This window comes from Cotesia glomerata, linkage group LG2 (assembly GCF_020080835.1).
Source record: "Cotesia glomerata isolate CgM1 linkage group LG2, MPM_Cglom_v2.3, whole genome shotgun sequence".
NCBI classification, from domain to species: Eukaryota; Metazoa; Arthropoda; class Insecta; order Hymenoptera; family Braconidae; genus Cotesia; species Cotesia glomerata.
In genome coordinates, this window is record NC_058159.1 from 25,702,041 (window position 1) to 25,720,662 (window position 18,622).

Sequence of the window (18,622 nt, forward strand, 5' to 3'; positions counted from 1 at the left end):
TAAAAAAAAAAAAAAAAATAATTAAAATAATTAAATTACCAAACGGATTTTTGGCGACAATACTATGATCCGTGACCAAAGGTTCAGACTCTCCTTCAGCATTGACCGCCGCGACCCGGAACTTATACTCTTGCCCGGGTACCAAATTTTCAACTTCAAAATTATTGTCCTTAGTTCTTCCAACAGGAATCCATCTTCCTGTTTCAGTGTCCATTTTCTCGACAACGTAGTGTTCAATAGGAGCTCCACCGTCATCAATTGGAGGATTCCATTTAAGTTTGCATCCCTCCTTATGAACATCACTGACCTTAAGCGGTCCCTCAGGCTTAGCTGGTCTATCTAGCACCAAAATTTCAATCGAAGCTTCATCTTTACCGGAATCATTTTCCGCCTTAAGAGTCAGCTGTCCACAGTGTTTTCTCGTCGCCGAAGGAATAATGAACTTAGTCCTATAATCTTCCATCTCAATAGTAAGACTAACTCCATCTTCCTGGCGAACTTTGTTGTGCCACCAAACTTTGTCTGGCGGAGGTTCTCCAGATACTTTAACATCCAGCTTTATTTGATTACCAGCCTTAACCGTGAGATCGCGAAGATTGGTACGATCAATCTTCGGAGCTGCATATCTGTCTTTGGCTGTCAAAATATCACTAGGATCACTAGGTTGACTGACTCCTCCTTTATTGACAGCTTTGATTCTGAATTGATACTTCTGTCCTTCAGTCAAATCTTCAACCGTGCCTTGGAGTTTTTCCCCAGGAACTTCGCCAGCTTTCGTCCACTTTCCATACATATCTTTCTTCTCAATGATGTACTTTTCAATAGGCGCTCCGCCGTCACGTTTCGGAGGCTTCCACTTAAGGACAACATGTCGCTTGTCCCAGTCCTTCAAGTCTGGTTTGCCAGGAGGGTCTGGTTCTCTGAAGGGATTCTTGGCAGTGGTCGGAAGATCAGTTTCCAAAGGTTCCGAGTCGCCTTCAGCGTTGACGGCTTTCACACGGAACATGTAGTCTTTTCCTTCATTCAGCCCTCCAATTTCCGCCTCTGGAGTTTTGCTTGTCGCGCAAGGAACCCACCTTCCAGTATCAACATCCATACGTTCAACAATATAATGATCAATCGGTTCGCCACCGTCATCATCAGGCGGATTCCACTTCAACTTACAGCCATCCGCTGTGACATCAGAAACGTCCAAAGGACCTTTAGGTTTGGTAGGCTTGCTAAGAACCACCAGCTCGATGTCAACCTGATCGGTTCCACTGTCATTGGTAGCTATAACAGTGTAAGTTCCTGTGTCAGCTCGCTTCAACTTGTTAAGAATGAACAACGTGTGATATTCTTCGTTGTCAATCTTGAGACGATCCATCGACTTCAGGATCGTGTCTTTGTACTTCCAGGTGACTTGTGGTGGCGGCTCTCCTTTTATGTCAGCTTCCAGCCGCAGCATCTGGCCAATCCTGAGAACTTTCTTCGCCAGGTTTTTCCTGTCGATTCTTGGAGCCAAAAATCTTGGCTTGGCTACCACACTCTTGGAAACGTCACTGGGTTCACTAGGTCCTGCGCGATTTACTGCAACCACACGGAACTCGTACTCGTGCCCAGGTTCGATTCCTTCAGTAACTTTAGCAGTGGTTCTATCACCAACAACCATTGCTGCGTCAACCCACGTCCTTCCGTCCTTGTCGCGCATCTGGACGATATATTTCTCAATAGCCGCTCCACCAGTGTCTTCCGGTGGAGTCCAGGCCAAGTCCACGAAATCTTTATCCCAGTCCTTGAGATCAGGACGTCCTGGCTTGCTGGGTTCGTTGAAGGGATTCTTGGCGATTATTGATTTATCAGCTTCCAACTCTTCAGAGTCGCCTTCTTTGTTAACAGCTTTGACGCGGAACTTGTAAGGCTTGCCCTCAAGCAATCCAGTGATGTTAGCTTCAGGCTCAGTGGATCTGGCACAAGAAACCCAAGTTCCAGAAAGCGGGTCCAATTTCTCGATTTCGTAGTACTCGATAGGGCAGCCACCATCATCGTCTGGTCTGTGCCATTTCAATTTACAACCATGCTTAGTGACATCAGTAACTGAGAGCGGACCCTTGGGTTTAGTTGGTTTACCAACGACAGTGATCTCAATCTCCGCTTCATCTTCTCCAACTTCATTGGTAGCACGAATCGTGTACGTACCAGTGTGCTTGCGTTTGGCTTTCATTACAAAGAACTTTGTGTTGTAGTCAATGTTATCAATTCTATAGACATCATCTGTTTTCAACTGGGTCTCTCCAATGGACCAAGTGACAATTGGAGGCGGCTCTCCAATAATGTTGACATTCAAGCTGATAGTCAGGCCAACTTTGACAGTCAACGGCTGCAAACTAGTACGGTCAATGTGCGGTTTCAACCAACGTGCCTTGGCAGTGTGAGGATTAGTCGCTTCACTAGGTTCTCCAGGTCCTGCTTTGTTGACAGCTCTGATTCGGAATTGATACTGATTGCCTTCAACCAACCTTGGAACAATTCCTTCGCATTTAGGACCAGAAGTTTCAACAGCTTTTACGAAACTTGTATCAAACTTCTCTTTCATCTCAATTATGTACCCAGTTATTGGAGCGCCTCCGTCACGCATAGGAGGCTCCCATTTAAGCTTAACAGTGCTCTCAGACCAGTCGACAATATCCGGCAGTCCAGGAGCTCCAGGTGGGTCGAACGGATTTTTAGCAACCACAGCACTTTCTGTGTTCAAAGGCTCTGATTCTCCTTCTTCATTGACTGCTTTCACACGGAACTCGTATTTATGACCCGGTTCTAGGCCCGTAAGGACGTGCTCTGTTTTTTCTGGATCCACTACTCCTGCCGGAACCCATCTTCCAGTAACCAGATCCATTTTTTCAACAATGTAGCTCGACAATGGTAGACCTCCGTCGTCTTTAGGTTTCTTCCATTTCAACTTACAGCCTTCTTTATGGACGTCCACTACTTCCAAAGGTCCTTCAGGTTTTCCAGGCTTGTCCAAAATGATAATCTCGACTTCAGCTTCGTCACGTCCTGAGTCATTGACGGCTGTAATAGTGTACTTCCCTGTATCTTTACGGCTCGTGTGGGACATGATAAGTTTCGTCAGGTAGTCTTCGTTCTCGATCTTTAATTCTGGCGTGTTTTCGAGAGTCAAGCTACCGCGAGTCCAAGTTATCGTTGGTGGAGGTTCTCCTTCAACGTCAACTTCCAACTTTACATGCTGGCCTGCGCGTACTTTGATAGTCTGTAGCTTGTCGCGGTTTATATGTGGCTTCAAGTAGCGAGCTTTAGCGACGTGAGGCTTAGTAGGGTCGCTAGGTTCGCCGGGTCCAGCTTTGTTGACAGCTCGAACACGGAATTGATAAGTGGAGCCTTTCTTCAGCCCAGTAACGATTCCTTTGGGTTCACCAGACCGGGTGTCGATGGCTTCTTCCCAGTGAGTCGAGAATTTCTCCTTCTTTTCAATTATGTAAGAAGTAATAGGAACACCTCCATCGTTCTTGGGTGGCGCCCACTTCAAGTTAACTCTATCAACGTCCCAGTCTTCGAGCTCTGGAACTCCAGGTCTGCCTGGAAGGTCGAACGGATTCTTGGCAACGATTCCACCAGACGTGTTCAGTGGTTCAGATTCTCCTTCTTCGTTGATTGCTTTGACACGGAACTCATACTCGTGACCTTCAGTCAAACCTTTTACGTCCATTTCTGTGTCGTTGGTGCGGCCAACTGGCACCCAACGACCGGTTGTTTTGTCTAACTTCTCGACTTGATAACCGGTGATCGGTTTTCCTCCATCGTCTTCTGGTTTTTCCCAATGAAGCTTACAGCCGTTCTTTGAGACGTCTGAAACTTTTAGAGGGCCTTTAGGTTGACCTGGTGCTGAAAGAACGGTCACTTCCACTTCAGCTTCGTCTTCTCCTGAAGCGTTCACGGCTTTTATTTTCCAGACACCAGTGTTCTTTCGCACTGAGTCGTTGATGGTGAACTTGGTGTTGTATTCAATATTAACAATCTCGATATTTCCTCCAGATTTAACGAGTTCGTTCTTGTGGTACCAAGTTATTTCTGGTGGAGGTTCTCCGCGTACGTCTACATCGTACTTTATCTGTTTGCCAGCTCTTACAATTATTGGCTTCAAGTTTGTACGGTCAATTCTCGGTTTCACTAAAAAATTAATGTAAGATTTAAAAAAAATTGTTTTATTTTTATTGTTAAGAAAAGACGAGCATGGTACCACGGGGTTTATCTGATGACTTCATCATTTATTCATTTCTGCGCTTATACATAACTTCTTTGGAAGAATTTTACAATTCTTTCTAAATTAAGAATTGTTTCTTCATTATGAAATTTTTTCATTATAAAAACGCAATATTTCACAACTTATTCCGAATCTCACGCTGAGAATTTCATAAAAATGATTATAAATAGCTTAAAGTAATGCTAAATATAGTCGGAGCCATAATTTCTACGATTGTAAATATTAATACTTACAATACAATAGATGATACCTATTACCTTACATTATATCATAAATATTAAATATTTTTTATAATACATCAATGGTTAAATAATCTTACATTTTTCAATTATTACAATTCATATGGTAAGTATTATTATTCACGATGAGAATTATAGTTATTCTGCACAAAATTAATTTTCCAACTATTTTTTCCTTTAAAATACATTTACCAAATTTACTTATTGAATGTTATAAAAATCAAGAAACAATAAAGTTAAAAATTAAATAAAATAATTAAAAACTCGGTGCATAACTTTCAAATGCACTATTCAATTAGTACCATAATTATACCCATTAATAATACTAAAATTATATACCCAGAATAACCATTAATAATTATTCATAATAAAATTTTCAGCGTGCACGTAAAAATAATATTCAACAGCCTATCATATGCTTTTTGAATTTTTAGAACCAATCCCTAACATCTATAATAACATTGTACCATGCTCGTGCATCCTTTACATAAATAATACCAATCCTAATTATCAACATAAACTTACATGCTTTGTGCTTGACCATTTGCATCTTAGAAGCATCAGAAGGCGGTGATGGCCCAGCTTTGTTAACAGCAATTACCCTGAACTGGTACTCAGCCCGATCTTTCAGGCCCATCACCCTAGCAGCTAGCCCTTCGCTAGCAGGGACTTCCATCGCCTTCTCCCAGTCTGGCTTGAACCGATCTTTCTTCTCAATAATATACTTCTCGATAGGAGATCCACCATCAAAGTCCGGAGCGGTCCACTTCAAGCTAACCGATTCATTGTCATAATCGGTAATCAATGGAGTTCCAGGAGCATGTGGTTCGTCGAACGGATTCTTGGCTACCGTTGGCTTGTCACTGGTCAGCGGTTCCGAGTCTCCTTCATCATTGACCGCGGTCACACGGAACATGTACTCGCTTCCAGGATTCAGCCCGGTGATATCAAACTCCATGTTGTCCGCATTTCCAGGTACTCTTCCACATCGGACCCACTTTCCAGTCCTAGTATCCATGCGTTCTATTTCGTACTCCTTGATCGGGACACCACCATCGTCTTCTGGTTTCTGCCATTTAACTTTAGCACTGGTAGCTGTCACGTCTGACACCTTGAGTGGTCCACCAGGCGCGTCAGGCTTGCCCAAAACAGTAAGCTCAACAGACTCTTCATCACGCCCGTTGACATTCTCAGCAATTAAAGTATACTTTCCAGTATCTTTTCGCGTCGCATTAACTATCGAAAACTCAGTATGGTACTCAACATTCTCTATCTTGATCCTCTCAGTGGTAGTCAGCGGGATATTGTCCCTCCAAATCCAGTTGGTAGTCGGAGGTGGTTCACCAATGACATCAACAGACCACTTGTGAGTACGTCCGGCTTTTATCACCACCGATTTCAAATTAGTCCTGTCAATTCTCGGTTTCAAGTTTCTGTGCTTGCAAATATGATTGTCGGTAGGCTCACTTGGCTGAGAAACACCAGCTTTATTAGCAGCACGAACTCTGAATTGGTAGACCATTTTCTCCTTCAAGCCTTCTACTTTAGCTTCAGGATTATCATCCGTGGTCTTCATAACTTCAACCCAGTCTGGCGAGAACTTATCTTTCATTTCCACGACATAGTGAGTAATAGGTCTACCACCGTCTTTCTCAGGCTTGGTCCATTTCAAGGACACGCTCACGTTGTCATAATCAAATATTTCTGGCTTGCCAGGTTTGTCTGGCTCATCGTATGGATTCTTGGCCACAATAGCTTCATCAGTGACCAGTGGTTCAGATTCGCCTTCTTTGTTGGTAGCCTTAACACGGAACTTGTACTTCTTGTTCGGTGTCAGTCCAGTGAAAGAGAAGCTGTCTTTATCGGGACCGACTTCTCCAGCAGGAACCCATCTTCCAGTGTCGACATCCATCTTCTCAAGAGTGTAACCCGTTAAAGGCGCTCCTCCATCGTCTTCAGGGCGCTTCCACTTGACAGTGATATGATCAGAACGTACCTCTTCAGTGACAAGTGGTCCCTTGGGTGGAGAAGGCTTGTCTAATACCACAACATCACCAATGCTCTCACACTCGCCCGAGCCGTTCTTCAGAACCAACTTATACTTACCCGAGTCGGCGCGAGTTGTTTTACGAACCGTCAAAACAGTGTTGCGTTCGTATTTATCAATAGTTATTCTTTCAGCAGAATCCTCTGCTAATTCTTTAGATCCCAAGAACCAATGAACTTCAGGATCTGGTTCTCCACCGTATTTAATATCATACTTGATAACTTGTCCTTTCTTTACCACCAAGTTGGTTAACTGATCGCCGATAATAAACGGCTTAACGAATCTGCATTTGGCGATTATTGGTTTCGTTGCGTCTGAAGGTTCTCCAGGACCGGCTTTGTTTACGGCGCGAATCCTGAACTCGTACTGGGTGCCTTCTTTTAGGCCATCAATGGTACCTGAAGTAACGTCACCTTCAATCTCTTTGCCCTTGACCCACTCTTTGCCAAACTTTTCCTTGTATTCGATGATGTATCCAGTGATTGGAGAACCACCATCACTGTCTGGCTTTGTCCATTTAAGATCTGCGTGATCTACGTCCCAATCTACGACCTCGACATTACCCGGTTTTCCAGGCTCGTCCCAAGGATCTTTGGCCAGAATCGGCTTGCCGAACAGCGCAGGCTCACTAGTACCAATTTTGTTGACAGCGCGGATTCGGAATTTGTATTCTTTCTTAGTTTTAAGGTCTTCGACTTTGAAGACGCATTTTTCACCAGGCGTAACTTCGCCGACGCTCTCCCACTGGTTCTTAAGACTCATGTCCAGTCTTTCGACGACATACTTGGTGATAGGAGAGCCTCCGTCGTTTTCAGAAGCCTTCCAGGATACGACGCATGAAGTAGCGAATACTTCAGTGACGTCAACGTCTCTTGGAGGAGTTGGAGCGTCTTGCATCACTATGTTGACGTCTTTAACTTCCTCGCCCTGTCCGTTGCTGATTTTTACCTGGTAAATACCGGACTGGTCGCGCTGCGGCTTCTTTATCTTGTAGGTTATTTTATCTTCGCCTACTACTACCTCGACGTCCTTGAGAGGCAGTGCTTTTCCGTCTTTCATGAGCTTAGCTTCTATGGGAGTCTGCTTGGTTCCTTCGACTTTGTAAGGAATGATGAAGACGATTGGCGAAGAACAAGGTCCTTCGACTTTGTCCGGAATTTCGGCGATCGGCTTGCTCTCGCCCTTGCGAACAGTTAACTTGCAGCTGCTGGAAAGTTCTCCACTCTTGCAAGTGATCTCTCCCTCGTCGGACATCTCGGTTTTATTGAAGACTAATTGATGCTTACCACCGCCGAGATTCTTTATCTCAATGCGGTCGTTCGGTTCGATCGGCTTGCCGTTGAACAGCCACTCTGCTGGGGCTGTTTGGTCTTGGAGTTCCACGTCCAGGACACATTTTTCGCGTTCGGTTGCTGAAGTGTCTTTTAGTTTCTTGGTGAAGCTGTTTAAGTCTGGATAAAAAATTTTAAAGTTAAATTAATTTTTTTTTTTTTTCCTTCTGAAGAATCAAAAATTTTTAAAAATTGAACTTACAATTGACAACAAGTTCACCTTCTGTTTTGTCGGCATTACTGACACAAGAATATTGGCCAGCATCTGTTACTTTACAGTCTTTAATAACGAGTTTTCGTTTTCGGCCATCAACTTTTATTGAAATTCTATAAAAAAATTTTATATTTGTAGATTAGATATATTTATAATTCAATAATTGTAATTGTTTGGAAAAAAAAATCGATAAGATAACTTAAATAATTTTTTTTTTCATTTTATTATTTTTTGTTATGGCAGATTTAAGAATATGCTTTAAAAAATTATGAAAAATAATTTTATCAATTTTATTTTTTTAAAAAAAAAGTGGATACTTATTTTGTTTTTCATTAATTTATAAAGTAAAATATTTTTTTTTCTTAAATTTTTTTCAAAAATTTTTAAGATAAAAAATAAAATTTAGTAACTTAATTTTTTGATTTTTTATTACACTGAAAATTAAAATAATATCAATACCTCTTATCTCCAGTGATTTCTTGGTCACCCTTGAACCATTTAACGTCACCAGCAGCGTCATCAAGCTCACAGAGCATTGTAATAGTGTCTTTTTCAACAGCCGTTTGACTTTTTAGTACTTTTACGAATTTGTACGGGTACTCTGTAATCAATTTAATATTATAATAATTACAACTTACAATTGAACCGAAGAATGAACCAACAAAATTATTCGTAAAACAAAAATTAATTAAAAAAAAAATTACCTATAATTTTAAGAGTAGTTTCGGTCTTATCATTTTGCTTATTAATTTTACAACAGTATTCATCACTGTCTTCTATCTTAGCGTTCTTAATTGTCAATCTGCAGACACCAGACATATCTTTCGAGATGCTGTATACATCTCCATCCTTAAAAAAAAGAAAAATTAATTAGTTAATTCCAGGTACTTCTTTAAAATTAATTATTTATAGACTTTTTATCTTAAAATACCTCGAGTTTAGTTTTTCCTTTGTACCAAGTAACTAGAGCCAAATTCGAGCTCAAAGTACACTCCATATAAGCTTCATGTAGCGAGTAACCCTGAGTTTCTTTGTTCAGGGGCTTAATGAAAGTGTACGATGGATCCGGTTCTACAAATGAATTTATGAATTTATAATTGAATAAAAAAAATCAAACTTACTAATTAAATAATAAATATTATAAAAAAACTTACCTTCGACATTTAAGAATGCAGTGGAAGTTATTCCGCCAATATCGATGGTATATTTACCAGTATCTTCGACTTTTGGATTTGAAATAATCAGCTTGTACGAATCTTCTTCATTGACGAATTTGTACTTTGATGATGGAAACAATTCCTAAATAATTTAATAATAAATTTAATTATTTTTATCTTTTTTAGAAAATTTTTTCTTCTTACTTATAAATTATAAAATTTGTAAAAAACTAAATGTAAAAATTGATATGAATAAAATTTAATTATTTTTTTTTTTATCTTTTTTAGAAAATTTCTTCTTCTTCTTGCTTATAAATTATAAAATTTGGAAAAAACTAATTATAAAAATTGATACAAATAAAATTTAATTAAAATTATAAATTATACAATAAAAAAAAAACTTACATCCTTGCGGAAGAACCATTTGGGCTTAGCATTGGGTTTAGAGAAGTTGCAATCAAATGTAACCTTCTTATCTTTGCCCTCCTTGGCTATTTGATCAACCAGAGGTTTCAAGAATGAGTCTTGCTTCTAAAATTTTTAAGAAAACAACAAATGATACCAAAAATCTCCAACATTCAAATAAATGACAACAATTATTATTAATATTTTTAATATTTGATTGTATATGCCATTAGACATTATTGTGATGATGAATCTGGACCTATTAGTGCTTGAGTTATAATTTATAATGATAGATGTATCCCCCGTTGATTCATGCCCTCATGTCGATGCTGTTAATCATCTCGTGCGAGACAATACGTTCAAGAGTTATAATTATAAATGTAAATATAAATAATAATTATTATAAAAAATAAATTGTAAATAGTGTAAAGTTGTCATTAATCAGAACATAAGTATTAATGTTGTTTATGCGTGACGTGCAGTGCACAAACGTCTAATATGTGTAACATGACAGTTATTTAATTATGTTGTTTAATGTTTAATAAGAATAATTGAAGTAAATAATATATATAATATTTATTTATAAGCTGATGTGCAGTTTGTCACGTGTGTGTAAGTAGTAACATAACGACAGTTAGAATATATCCATGGCACGGGCAATTGATTATTGCCAACCTCCGTCTTGACGAAGTGATGAAGGGTCGGCCAGTCAGGTATTAATTCAGCTAGTGACTGCCTACGTGATCCACTAGTCTAGAAATAAAAATAACCAAGCTTCGACGTATGTCAAATAATATCATTATCTTGATTTATTATCCAGGTCCTTGTATTATCCTAATACAATTTTTTAACGGGAATTTTTTTTTTTTTAATAAAGGGGGACCAATAAAATTCATTTTAAATCATCGGGTCTATTTACAGTTTTATTAGATTGGGATTTAATGTACAATGAGCCTTTGGATAAAAATTTGGGCTCGGATAAATTATATTTTATAAGCAGCTTACTGCAGGATTTAATTGTTTTTTAGTCCGGCATTTTTAGTGGCACTTCGAGGACCGACATTTTACTTTTTGTAATTTTTATTACTGGGTAAAAGCGACCAAAACTTGTGAGAGATTTAATTGCTGACGTTATAGGGGATTAAATTTTTATATTAAAGCTAGAAGTTGGGTGCCACAAATTTTGACTTGACCGTATATAAAGAATTTTTTGACCCCTTTTTTCTTCTCTCAAAAAAATTAACATTTTAGAATAATACTAAAGTTAGCCGACGTTTTTAATTTTTTGATCATTTTTCATTTGTGAAATTAGAACTAAAAAATATTTTTTTAAAATTGCACTTATAGTTTTTCAAGTATTTTACAAATGAAAATTTTTTTTTATTTTTTTGTGATGATTTTTTCAATGAAAAAAATTCTAAAAATTTTTAGATGTCGGCTAACTTAATTTTCATCAACTTTGGAAAGAATTGAAATTTTTCAAAAAAATTCTACGGAATTATTAATTTACTGAGACTTAGAAAAAGTTGATGAAGAATTGTCAAAAAATTGCTGATATAAAACGTAGTTATAGTCAAAAATAGGGAGCATGGCGCCCAACGTAGAGCCTCAACCAATTGTAAATTTAAAGTATCCGTGTAATTTTTAATAATTATGGGTATAATTTACAATTCAGATGTTTACTGTTGTTTGTTGTTGTACTGATTGAAAATAAAATTGGGGCTATCGAACCTTTTTCTTCACTCGAACAATGAGCTTCGGCCAATCGACGATTAATTCTTGGAGACTCGGTCTTCGCTGGATGTCGAAGATGTCCTGCAGTAGTCAGTCACCGTATTCGTACGTTTTGTAAATAGAATAAGCCGAATTAGTAATGCGATCCTCGAAGTACCAATCAGTGCCTCATTATAACTTTCGGTAAAATATTAATAAATAAATGCTTATAAATAAAGCACTGATTTATGGATTTTGTTGGATAAAATAATCGGGGCTTCGATCAAGATAATTCGAATGATATAAATATGGTGACCTATAAGAGAGTCCTGGAAAAAAATGATAAATAAATTTAATCTGATTTGCTACGAGTACCCAAGGTAAATAACAAATACAGTATTTATAATAAAAATAATAAAACAGAAACATTAATCAAAATCAAAATCAAAATAAAATAAAATGCAGAGTGAAAATTTTTTTTAAACAACCCCGGTTTTTAATTTAAGGGAGATTCATATCAGATTCAAGGGTGGAACAGAAACCTTTAACCAGCTCCAATTAGGTTCTCCTTTTTTATCGAGTGGAATACGGATTTCTTCGTCAGGTCTCACATAGATAATGATCTCGTTACCTTCTTGGCACCAACTTCTTCCCCCGGGCAATGGCTATAAATTTTACAGGGATTTTTTGGTTTACAGTAATTATTCACAAAAATCCAATCAAATAAATTTTTGTTATGGGAGCGAACAAGTGCTCGGGACATCTTACCTCAGAAAACAAAATTCATTACCGAATCTAATAAATTGACTTACGTGTTTTCAAATATTTCAACATAATAGTGATAACTGATAAATAATAAATTTAGACAGTCATTTAAGACAGATGACTGAGCTGAAGATAAAAGTATGAAAAAGTAATAATTAATAGAAATGACCATTACGTCAATGCATACCCTTTCGACTTTTTTCAAAGCTGGCTTGGGTTTCTCAACCTCTTTAAGATCTACTTTCTCGTGATCTTCTTCTTTAGCCCATTTAGCGTACTTTCGTTTCTTCAACATTGTACGGAAGTCCATACCACTTGCGTCTGATGAAAAAAATTAAATTATTTTTTTTTTTTCATTTATAAATTTAAAAAATTTTACACTGTCAAAAATTTTGTTGTAAAAATGGACTCCGAAAACACTACACGGAAAAAAGAAAAAGGAAATAATTACATTATATAATATAACGTGGCGCTTCATATAAAAAAACTGGAAAAATTACAGTTTCAGATTGTATACTGATAAAAGGATTTCTTAGTATTTAAGAAGATTTTTTTGTACTTAAGAAATCATTTCTTAAACATTATTTTTTAGTATTTAAAAAATATTTATTAAATACTAAGAATACTAAGAAATATTTCTTAAATACTAAAAAATATTTTTTAAATACTAAGAAATGATGTTTAAGAAATGATTTCTTAAATACAAAGAAATCTTTTTAAATGCTAAGAAATCCTTCTATCAGTGTTATTATTACAGGTTTTGTAAGAATTACATTGTAAAATGTAAATATTACATTGAAAACTCTGAAAATTAACATTCAAAGTTTGAATTTATAAAAATGTTATTTCAAATTGCAATTTTTCTAGTTTTTTTTACGAAGCGACGCTTATTACTATTTATATTGTAATTTTTACATTTTTCTTTTTTCGTGTACTCGGTGTAAAATTTTAATCCGTGTAATTTTAATACGGTATGATCCATTTTTTACACCATTCTGTGTTATTTAATATGATTAGCTCTGTTATATCTGAACAAGCTATTAAGCGAAATTTAATTGTATAAATAAATAAACGATGAATTAAATTAAAATTAATTAAAGACAAAGAAAAATTTTTTTCAAAATTTTAGTTTTGTTGATTTTTACGAAAAAAAAACTTTTTTTTTTTAAAATTGAATTTTTTTATACTGACTAATGTTAACTAAAAAAAAATTTTTTTTGTCCGTAGGAACAAAATTAAAATTTTACATCGTATAGTGTTCTCGAAGTCCATTTTTACACCAAAATTTTTTATAATTTCAAAAAAAATTTTTACCTGATACGTAAAGCTGCATTTCTGCAGAATCTTCACCATGGATGTTGCTAACAACAATTTTGTAGGTTCCTTCATCGTTAGGTTTAGTTTTTCGCATGCAAAGGGTAATGGAGTTGGTCTCGCTGTCGGTGAGGAATTTGTATCTGCCACCTTCGATGATTTCAGTCATACCCTTGTACCACTTGAAGGTGGGCGCGGGGGTTCCCTCCACCTGGACGGTGAGGTACCCCGTCGCATCTTCGACGGCGGAGTACGACTCCTGGACGTCGACAATCTGCGGTGGTCCAGCTGGTCCGACATCGCGGAGTGGTGTGCTAGGCTGGTTGATCTTATTCTCGAGGTCCGCCACGCTTGGTCTCCTTAAGTCCGTACTCGGACGACGTCGCTGTGTAATTAGAATATCGTTAATAACTCTATTTTTATTTTATTTACTTAATTTTAACATTTAAAGCCATATTAACAGCTTTTTTTTTTTTATTAATTTTACTGTCAATAATTTACCAATGATACTCAATTTTTAATCCTTTTTCTACAATTAATTGCAAAAAAACATTTTTTTGCAAGGGTTAAGAATTTAATTTTTTTGCCTTACCTGTTTATTTACAAAATATCATTGGCATTAAATTAATAAAATTCATGTGCATACAATTATAACTATCAAGCAGTAAAATATACAAAGCATTTTGAGGATATATTTATAATTATAAAAAAAAAGAATATAAAAATGTGAAAAATAATAGTTTAGGATTTTTGAAAGCAATATACAAACAACATATCGTCATTAGATATTTTAGTGCTAGGAAATAAGTATTGTGCATTTTTATATAAAATTTTTTTTCTAAGAATTTATTTCAAATTTTTCATAGAAATTTAGATCAAGTTCAATTAAATTGAGAACATCGTCTGAAATTATGTTACAATATAAAACTTCATATGCTTACATAATATGTACTCAATTTTACAATAAATGTCCATGAAAAAAAAGCAGTTAATAGTTATAGTTTATAATGTAAATTTTGAGATTTAAATGCTTCGCAAAAAAAAAAAATTGGAAAAATTTTTAAAATATAATTTTCACAAACTTTGTAGGAAAAAACATTTTTTCACTGCAATTTTTCCAGTTTTTTTTTTTTCTCGGCGAACCTAACTATAAAAATTTATACTATAAACTGTAATAATTCATTTTTTCCGTGAATTAAAATCTAAAATTCATGCCATAATTTCAAAATTATTATAATTTTTCAGTTTACACAAAAAACAATTTCTTGAACCAAAAAAATTAACGAAGAAACTCAAAAAATAGTTTTGGTTTTTTATTTCAGCATGAAATTATAAATTTTTGTTACTATTAAAAAATAGTAACATTTATATATATTTTTTTTAATAATCTTATTAAAAATTGAATATAAAAATGCATCGCAGTTATGGAAAAAAAGGAAAAATTGGTATTATAAAAAAAATGATAGATTATTTATATAAATAAAAATTGTTGAGAATATAAATAGTGAGCCTGTAATGAATATGACAGTATAAGTATTATAAGTATAGAAGAACACATGTATTATTATTTACTATTATTATTATAAGTAGTAGTATTATTACATTACTATGTAAATAGTGATAACGAAAAGTTATAAAAATGAATGAAGTAATAAATAATTATTTTTATTATTCGGTGACTGCAGAGTGAAATATTAAAATTATAAATAAATCAGACTGCGAAACAAGTGATTTTAGTGGAACATATAAATTATAAAAAAAAAATTAAATATTAAATTAACACTGTGATTTACGTGTATAGAAAGTAAACCCAAGAATCCAATTAGGTACAGAGTAAATCAAGCCGTTGATCTCATAATCTGGCTTAGGATCAAGGCATTTCAATTATTTTATGAGACACATTATGACCTCGCTAGTTAATTGGGAATCAATGGAAATTAATCAGTTCGGACATGAATATGCTAAATTCGTATCTAGGGTACTCTGGGTTCTTATTTCGCAGTCGTTACTTTTATTTTATTATATATTTATTAATTTACTATTTTTAAATTATTATTTTTTGTAAATTAATAAATATTTTATTATTATATTAATTAATAAATTAATAAATAGTTAAGAAGACAAATGAGGATATTTACAGGAGTGAAGAAACAAGGATTTACAATGACCCGTAGAAAATTTTTCTAAAAACTACTATCTAAAAAAATCTATTGATTTCGATCGCTTGTATTTACAAATTTAACATTTAATTATAAAAAATATAATATTTACAAGATTCGATTATTGTACATATATATTTACAGATTGTACACAGAAAAAGAAATTAACTTGAATCAAGAGAAAAATTCTTGAACAAAGAAAATAATTTTGAAGAAGTTCATTGTCTTGAATCAAGTAAAATTTACAACCAAAAAAAATTTCTTAGTTTAAGAATTTTTTAACTCAAACCAAGAAGATGAAATTCTTCAAAATTATTTTCTTGATTCAAATAAATTTTTTTTCTGTGTAAGAGTGACAAAAAATGACAAACATACAAAAGCGCGTCTGAAAAATTTACAAATGAAAATAATTACAAATGATCAATGAACAACAATTAAACGACTTTTATTCACGTTTCAAAATTATCTAACCTGTTTGTCTTGGACCACACCGGGGCGCCCAAGTTTATTCTGCTTGTCAATAAAAAAAATAATTTAATAATCTGATTTTAAGGGACTAGAGTTCTTAGGTGAGGATAATATTTAAACTTATTTTAATAAATTAAATATATTATATAGATAAAATAAAATTAGAGTAGCAAGTGAGGCAATTATCAGATTTGCAGCAGCAGCGCCAGCAGCTCCAGTATTAGCTAAAAAAATTTCAATTAATTTATTATTTTTATTAATTAATTTATTATTCGAGGAAAATTGTTAACCAGTTTGATATTTAATGTTGAATAGTGTAAAGAGTTTGTTTAATTGTTTATTAATCTTGATGAGTAGCTCGGTGAATATAAGAAATATAAGAATTAATGATGAGAAATTGAAGATAGAGATGATTGTCCATATAATTGATATTGTGACTGATGATGATGATTGGTGATTAGTAGGAGCTAGATTGTAATTAATAATAATAGACTCTTTAAAATAAAATAAACAAAATATTTATTCCAGTTTCTCGTAAATTTTAACCGGATAATAATTAGGAATCTAAAAATCATCTTGAAAGTAACGTCAAGATGAATTATTGCGGGTATGAGCAAAAATATGAAAAATATTTAATAAGGGTAAAATATATTTAAGTATTAAGTGAGTAATTAATAAAAATAAAAATGCGGTCGATGGTCTTGGTTTATAGGTAAGCTTTGTGTTTCACAAATCTCACCTTGATGTCCAACACCTCGCCTGGGCGCAACTTTCCAGCCTGCACAAAATTACAGACAACTATCAACGAGGGTACGTTTACATTAACATTAAAATATTTTTATCGATTTTAGATAAATAGTTCAAAACTTTTACTCGTTTATCGGTACTTTTTATTGAGTAAGATGATTATATTAATAATAATATTATTATTATTATTTTAACTAGCTATGAGATGAGATGACTGTCCAAATGCCTTTGGACGATAGAACATTTTTTATGATAAAGAAGTCTCTGGTTCCTGTAGTCAAGTTTGTTATGAGAAAATTTAATTAGAGATTTAGCTAGCTATAAAAAGAAAAAGAGATTAATAGTTTTTTTTTATGATATTCAAGATAGTTGAATTTTACTGTAGCCAGATGTTGAGAGCGTGCGATAGAAAGCGCAAAGATACAGGGTTCGATTCCTGCTGCCGGTAAATGGTGTAAATTTTTTAATTTTTTTTATCAACTATCTTGAAATAATTGATGATTTAAATAGAGTAAAGTATTTTAGCATACGGATTGCGGAAAAGGAATCTCGAATTATTTTTTAAATTCAATTTTTATACTTACAAAATTATTCTAGTTTTTTTCTTCAATAAAAAAATTTTCTTAAAAAAATAATAACAGTGGTATCAAAGTATCTTTTTTGAATACAATAAAAGCAAATGACAGAGTAAGAAGCAAGTGATTAATTAACAAACTGTGTATCGGGACACCAGTTCTGATCCCTGACAATCATTTAGCATTAAGTTAAATTGTTAACACGGTGTAACAACATTGTTGAGCAATCCGTCAAGCTTAATTGTTGTGGCTAGTTACCGCTACACGTGTCACGACAATAACGCTGGCCAAAGCACGAGCCAGGGCGTCAATTTGATGATTGCCAACAAGAACTTGACAATTAACTATTAATCATTGGGAGATAAGATAAATATCAATACATTATACAATATATTTTTCTAAAGACTGGTTTTTATAATACTATAAATCTGAATTTTGTTGGCTATCCATTCTATTACACGAATTTTCATCTAATTATTTATAATATCGTTAGCCTGTATTCCCTCCAGGCATAAATATCAATATTGACAAAAAAATGATAATTAGATAATAAATTCCAACGACTTTGTTTTGGCTGAACACGAGGTCAAATTTTTAGTGAGTTACTGAAAAGCGAGCCACCCTCAGTCCTCAGTCTTGTGATTAGAGTCCTAAATTCTGTTTGTCTGTGTCCCAGTCTCAGTCTGGGCGCAATTAAAGCCGATGATGAATAGCTGTCAGGTAATATATTATATCATTAGTTAATTTATACACAAAATAGCTCGCATATATTAACGACATATATAATAATATAAGTGCAGATAAATATCAGCAGTCTGGTTCTAGTTGTGCTTTAATTTTCATGAGCCATTAACGTTCTTTAGGATGTCGACGCCAATAATAATAGAGTAGAGAGCTCCGGGGCGTAGCGACGCGTACCTTTGGTTTTAAAGTTAAATGATTTAAGAATGATCGTCAAATGGACTTATCGACCTGCCAGATGGCACAGGGGCCTACTCAACAGTAATCTATCTATCCGTGTTACATTTTTTATTTATACATAAGTATGTCTTTAAATGTTATTTTCAGATTTAGTATTTTAAGAATTTAATTACTACCCCGCGGGCAATCGTGCGCAAAAACTCATCTTAGACGCTGCTTTTAACATACCACTTTATTATAGTTATATTAATTATTATTATTATTAATATCACAACTATAACAGCGTACAAAGTGACATTTTAAGAT

At 34.5% G+C, this 18,622-nt stretch overlaps 1 protein-coding gene across 5 annotated transcripts in view; it reads right to left on the bottom strand.

Annotated features, from left to right (window-relative positions):
• LOC123259405 (twitchin) overlaps window positions 1-18,622 on the bottom strand; it is a 58,808-nt gene that overhangs the window by 19,845 nt on the left and 20,341 nt on the right. For 3 of the 5 annotated variants that reach the window (XM_044719905.1, XM_044719904.1, XM_044719903.1), the window contains 11 exons: window positions 16,813-16,851; window positions 13,447-13,831; window positions 12,320-12,453; window positions 9,655-9,780; window positions 9,247-9,391; window positions 9,024-9,163; window positions 8,797-8,941; window positions 8,552-8,693; window positions 8,081-8,205; window positions 5,026-7,998; window positions 40-4,167 (listed from right to left, as the gene is read on the bottom strand). In XM_044719905.1, the coding sequence (XP_044575840.1) occupies window positions 40-4,167; window positions 5,026-7,998; window positions 8,081-8,205; window positions 8,552-8,693; window positions 8,797-8,941; window positions 9,024-9,163; window positions 9,247-9,391; window positions 9,655-9,780; window positions 12,320-12,453; window positions 13,447-13,831; window positions 16,813-16,851 (8,482 nt within the window). Of the gene's footprint in view, window positions 1-39; window positions 4,168-5,025; window positions 7,999-8,080; window positions 8,206-8,551; window positions 8,694-8,796; window positions 8,942-9,023; window positions 9,164-9,246; window positions 9,392-9,654; window positions 9,781-12,319; window positions 12,454-13,446; window positions 13,832-16,076; window positions 16,116-16,812; window positions 16,852-18,622 lie in introns of all 5 variants that reach the window. The other 2 variants (XM_044719906.1, XM_044719902.1) reach the window with 2 other exon arrangements.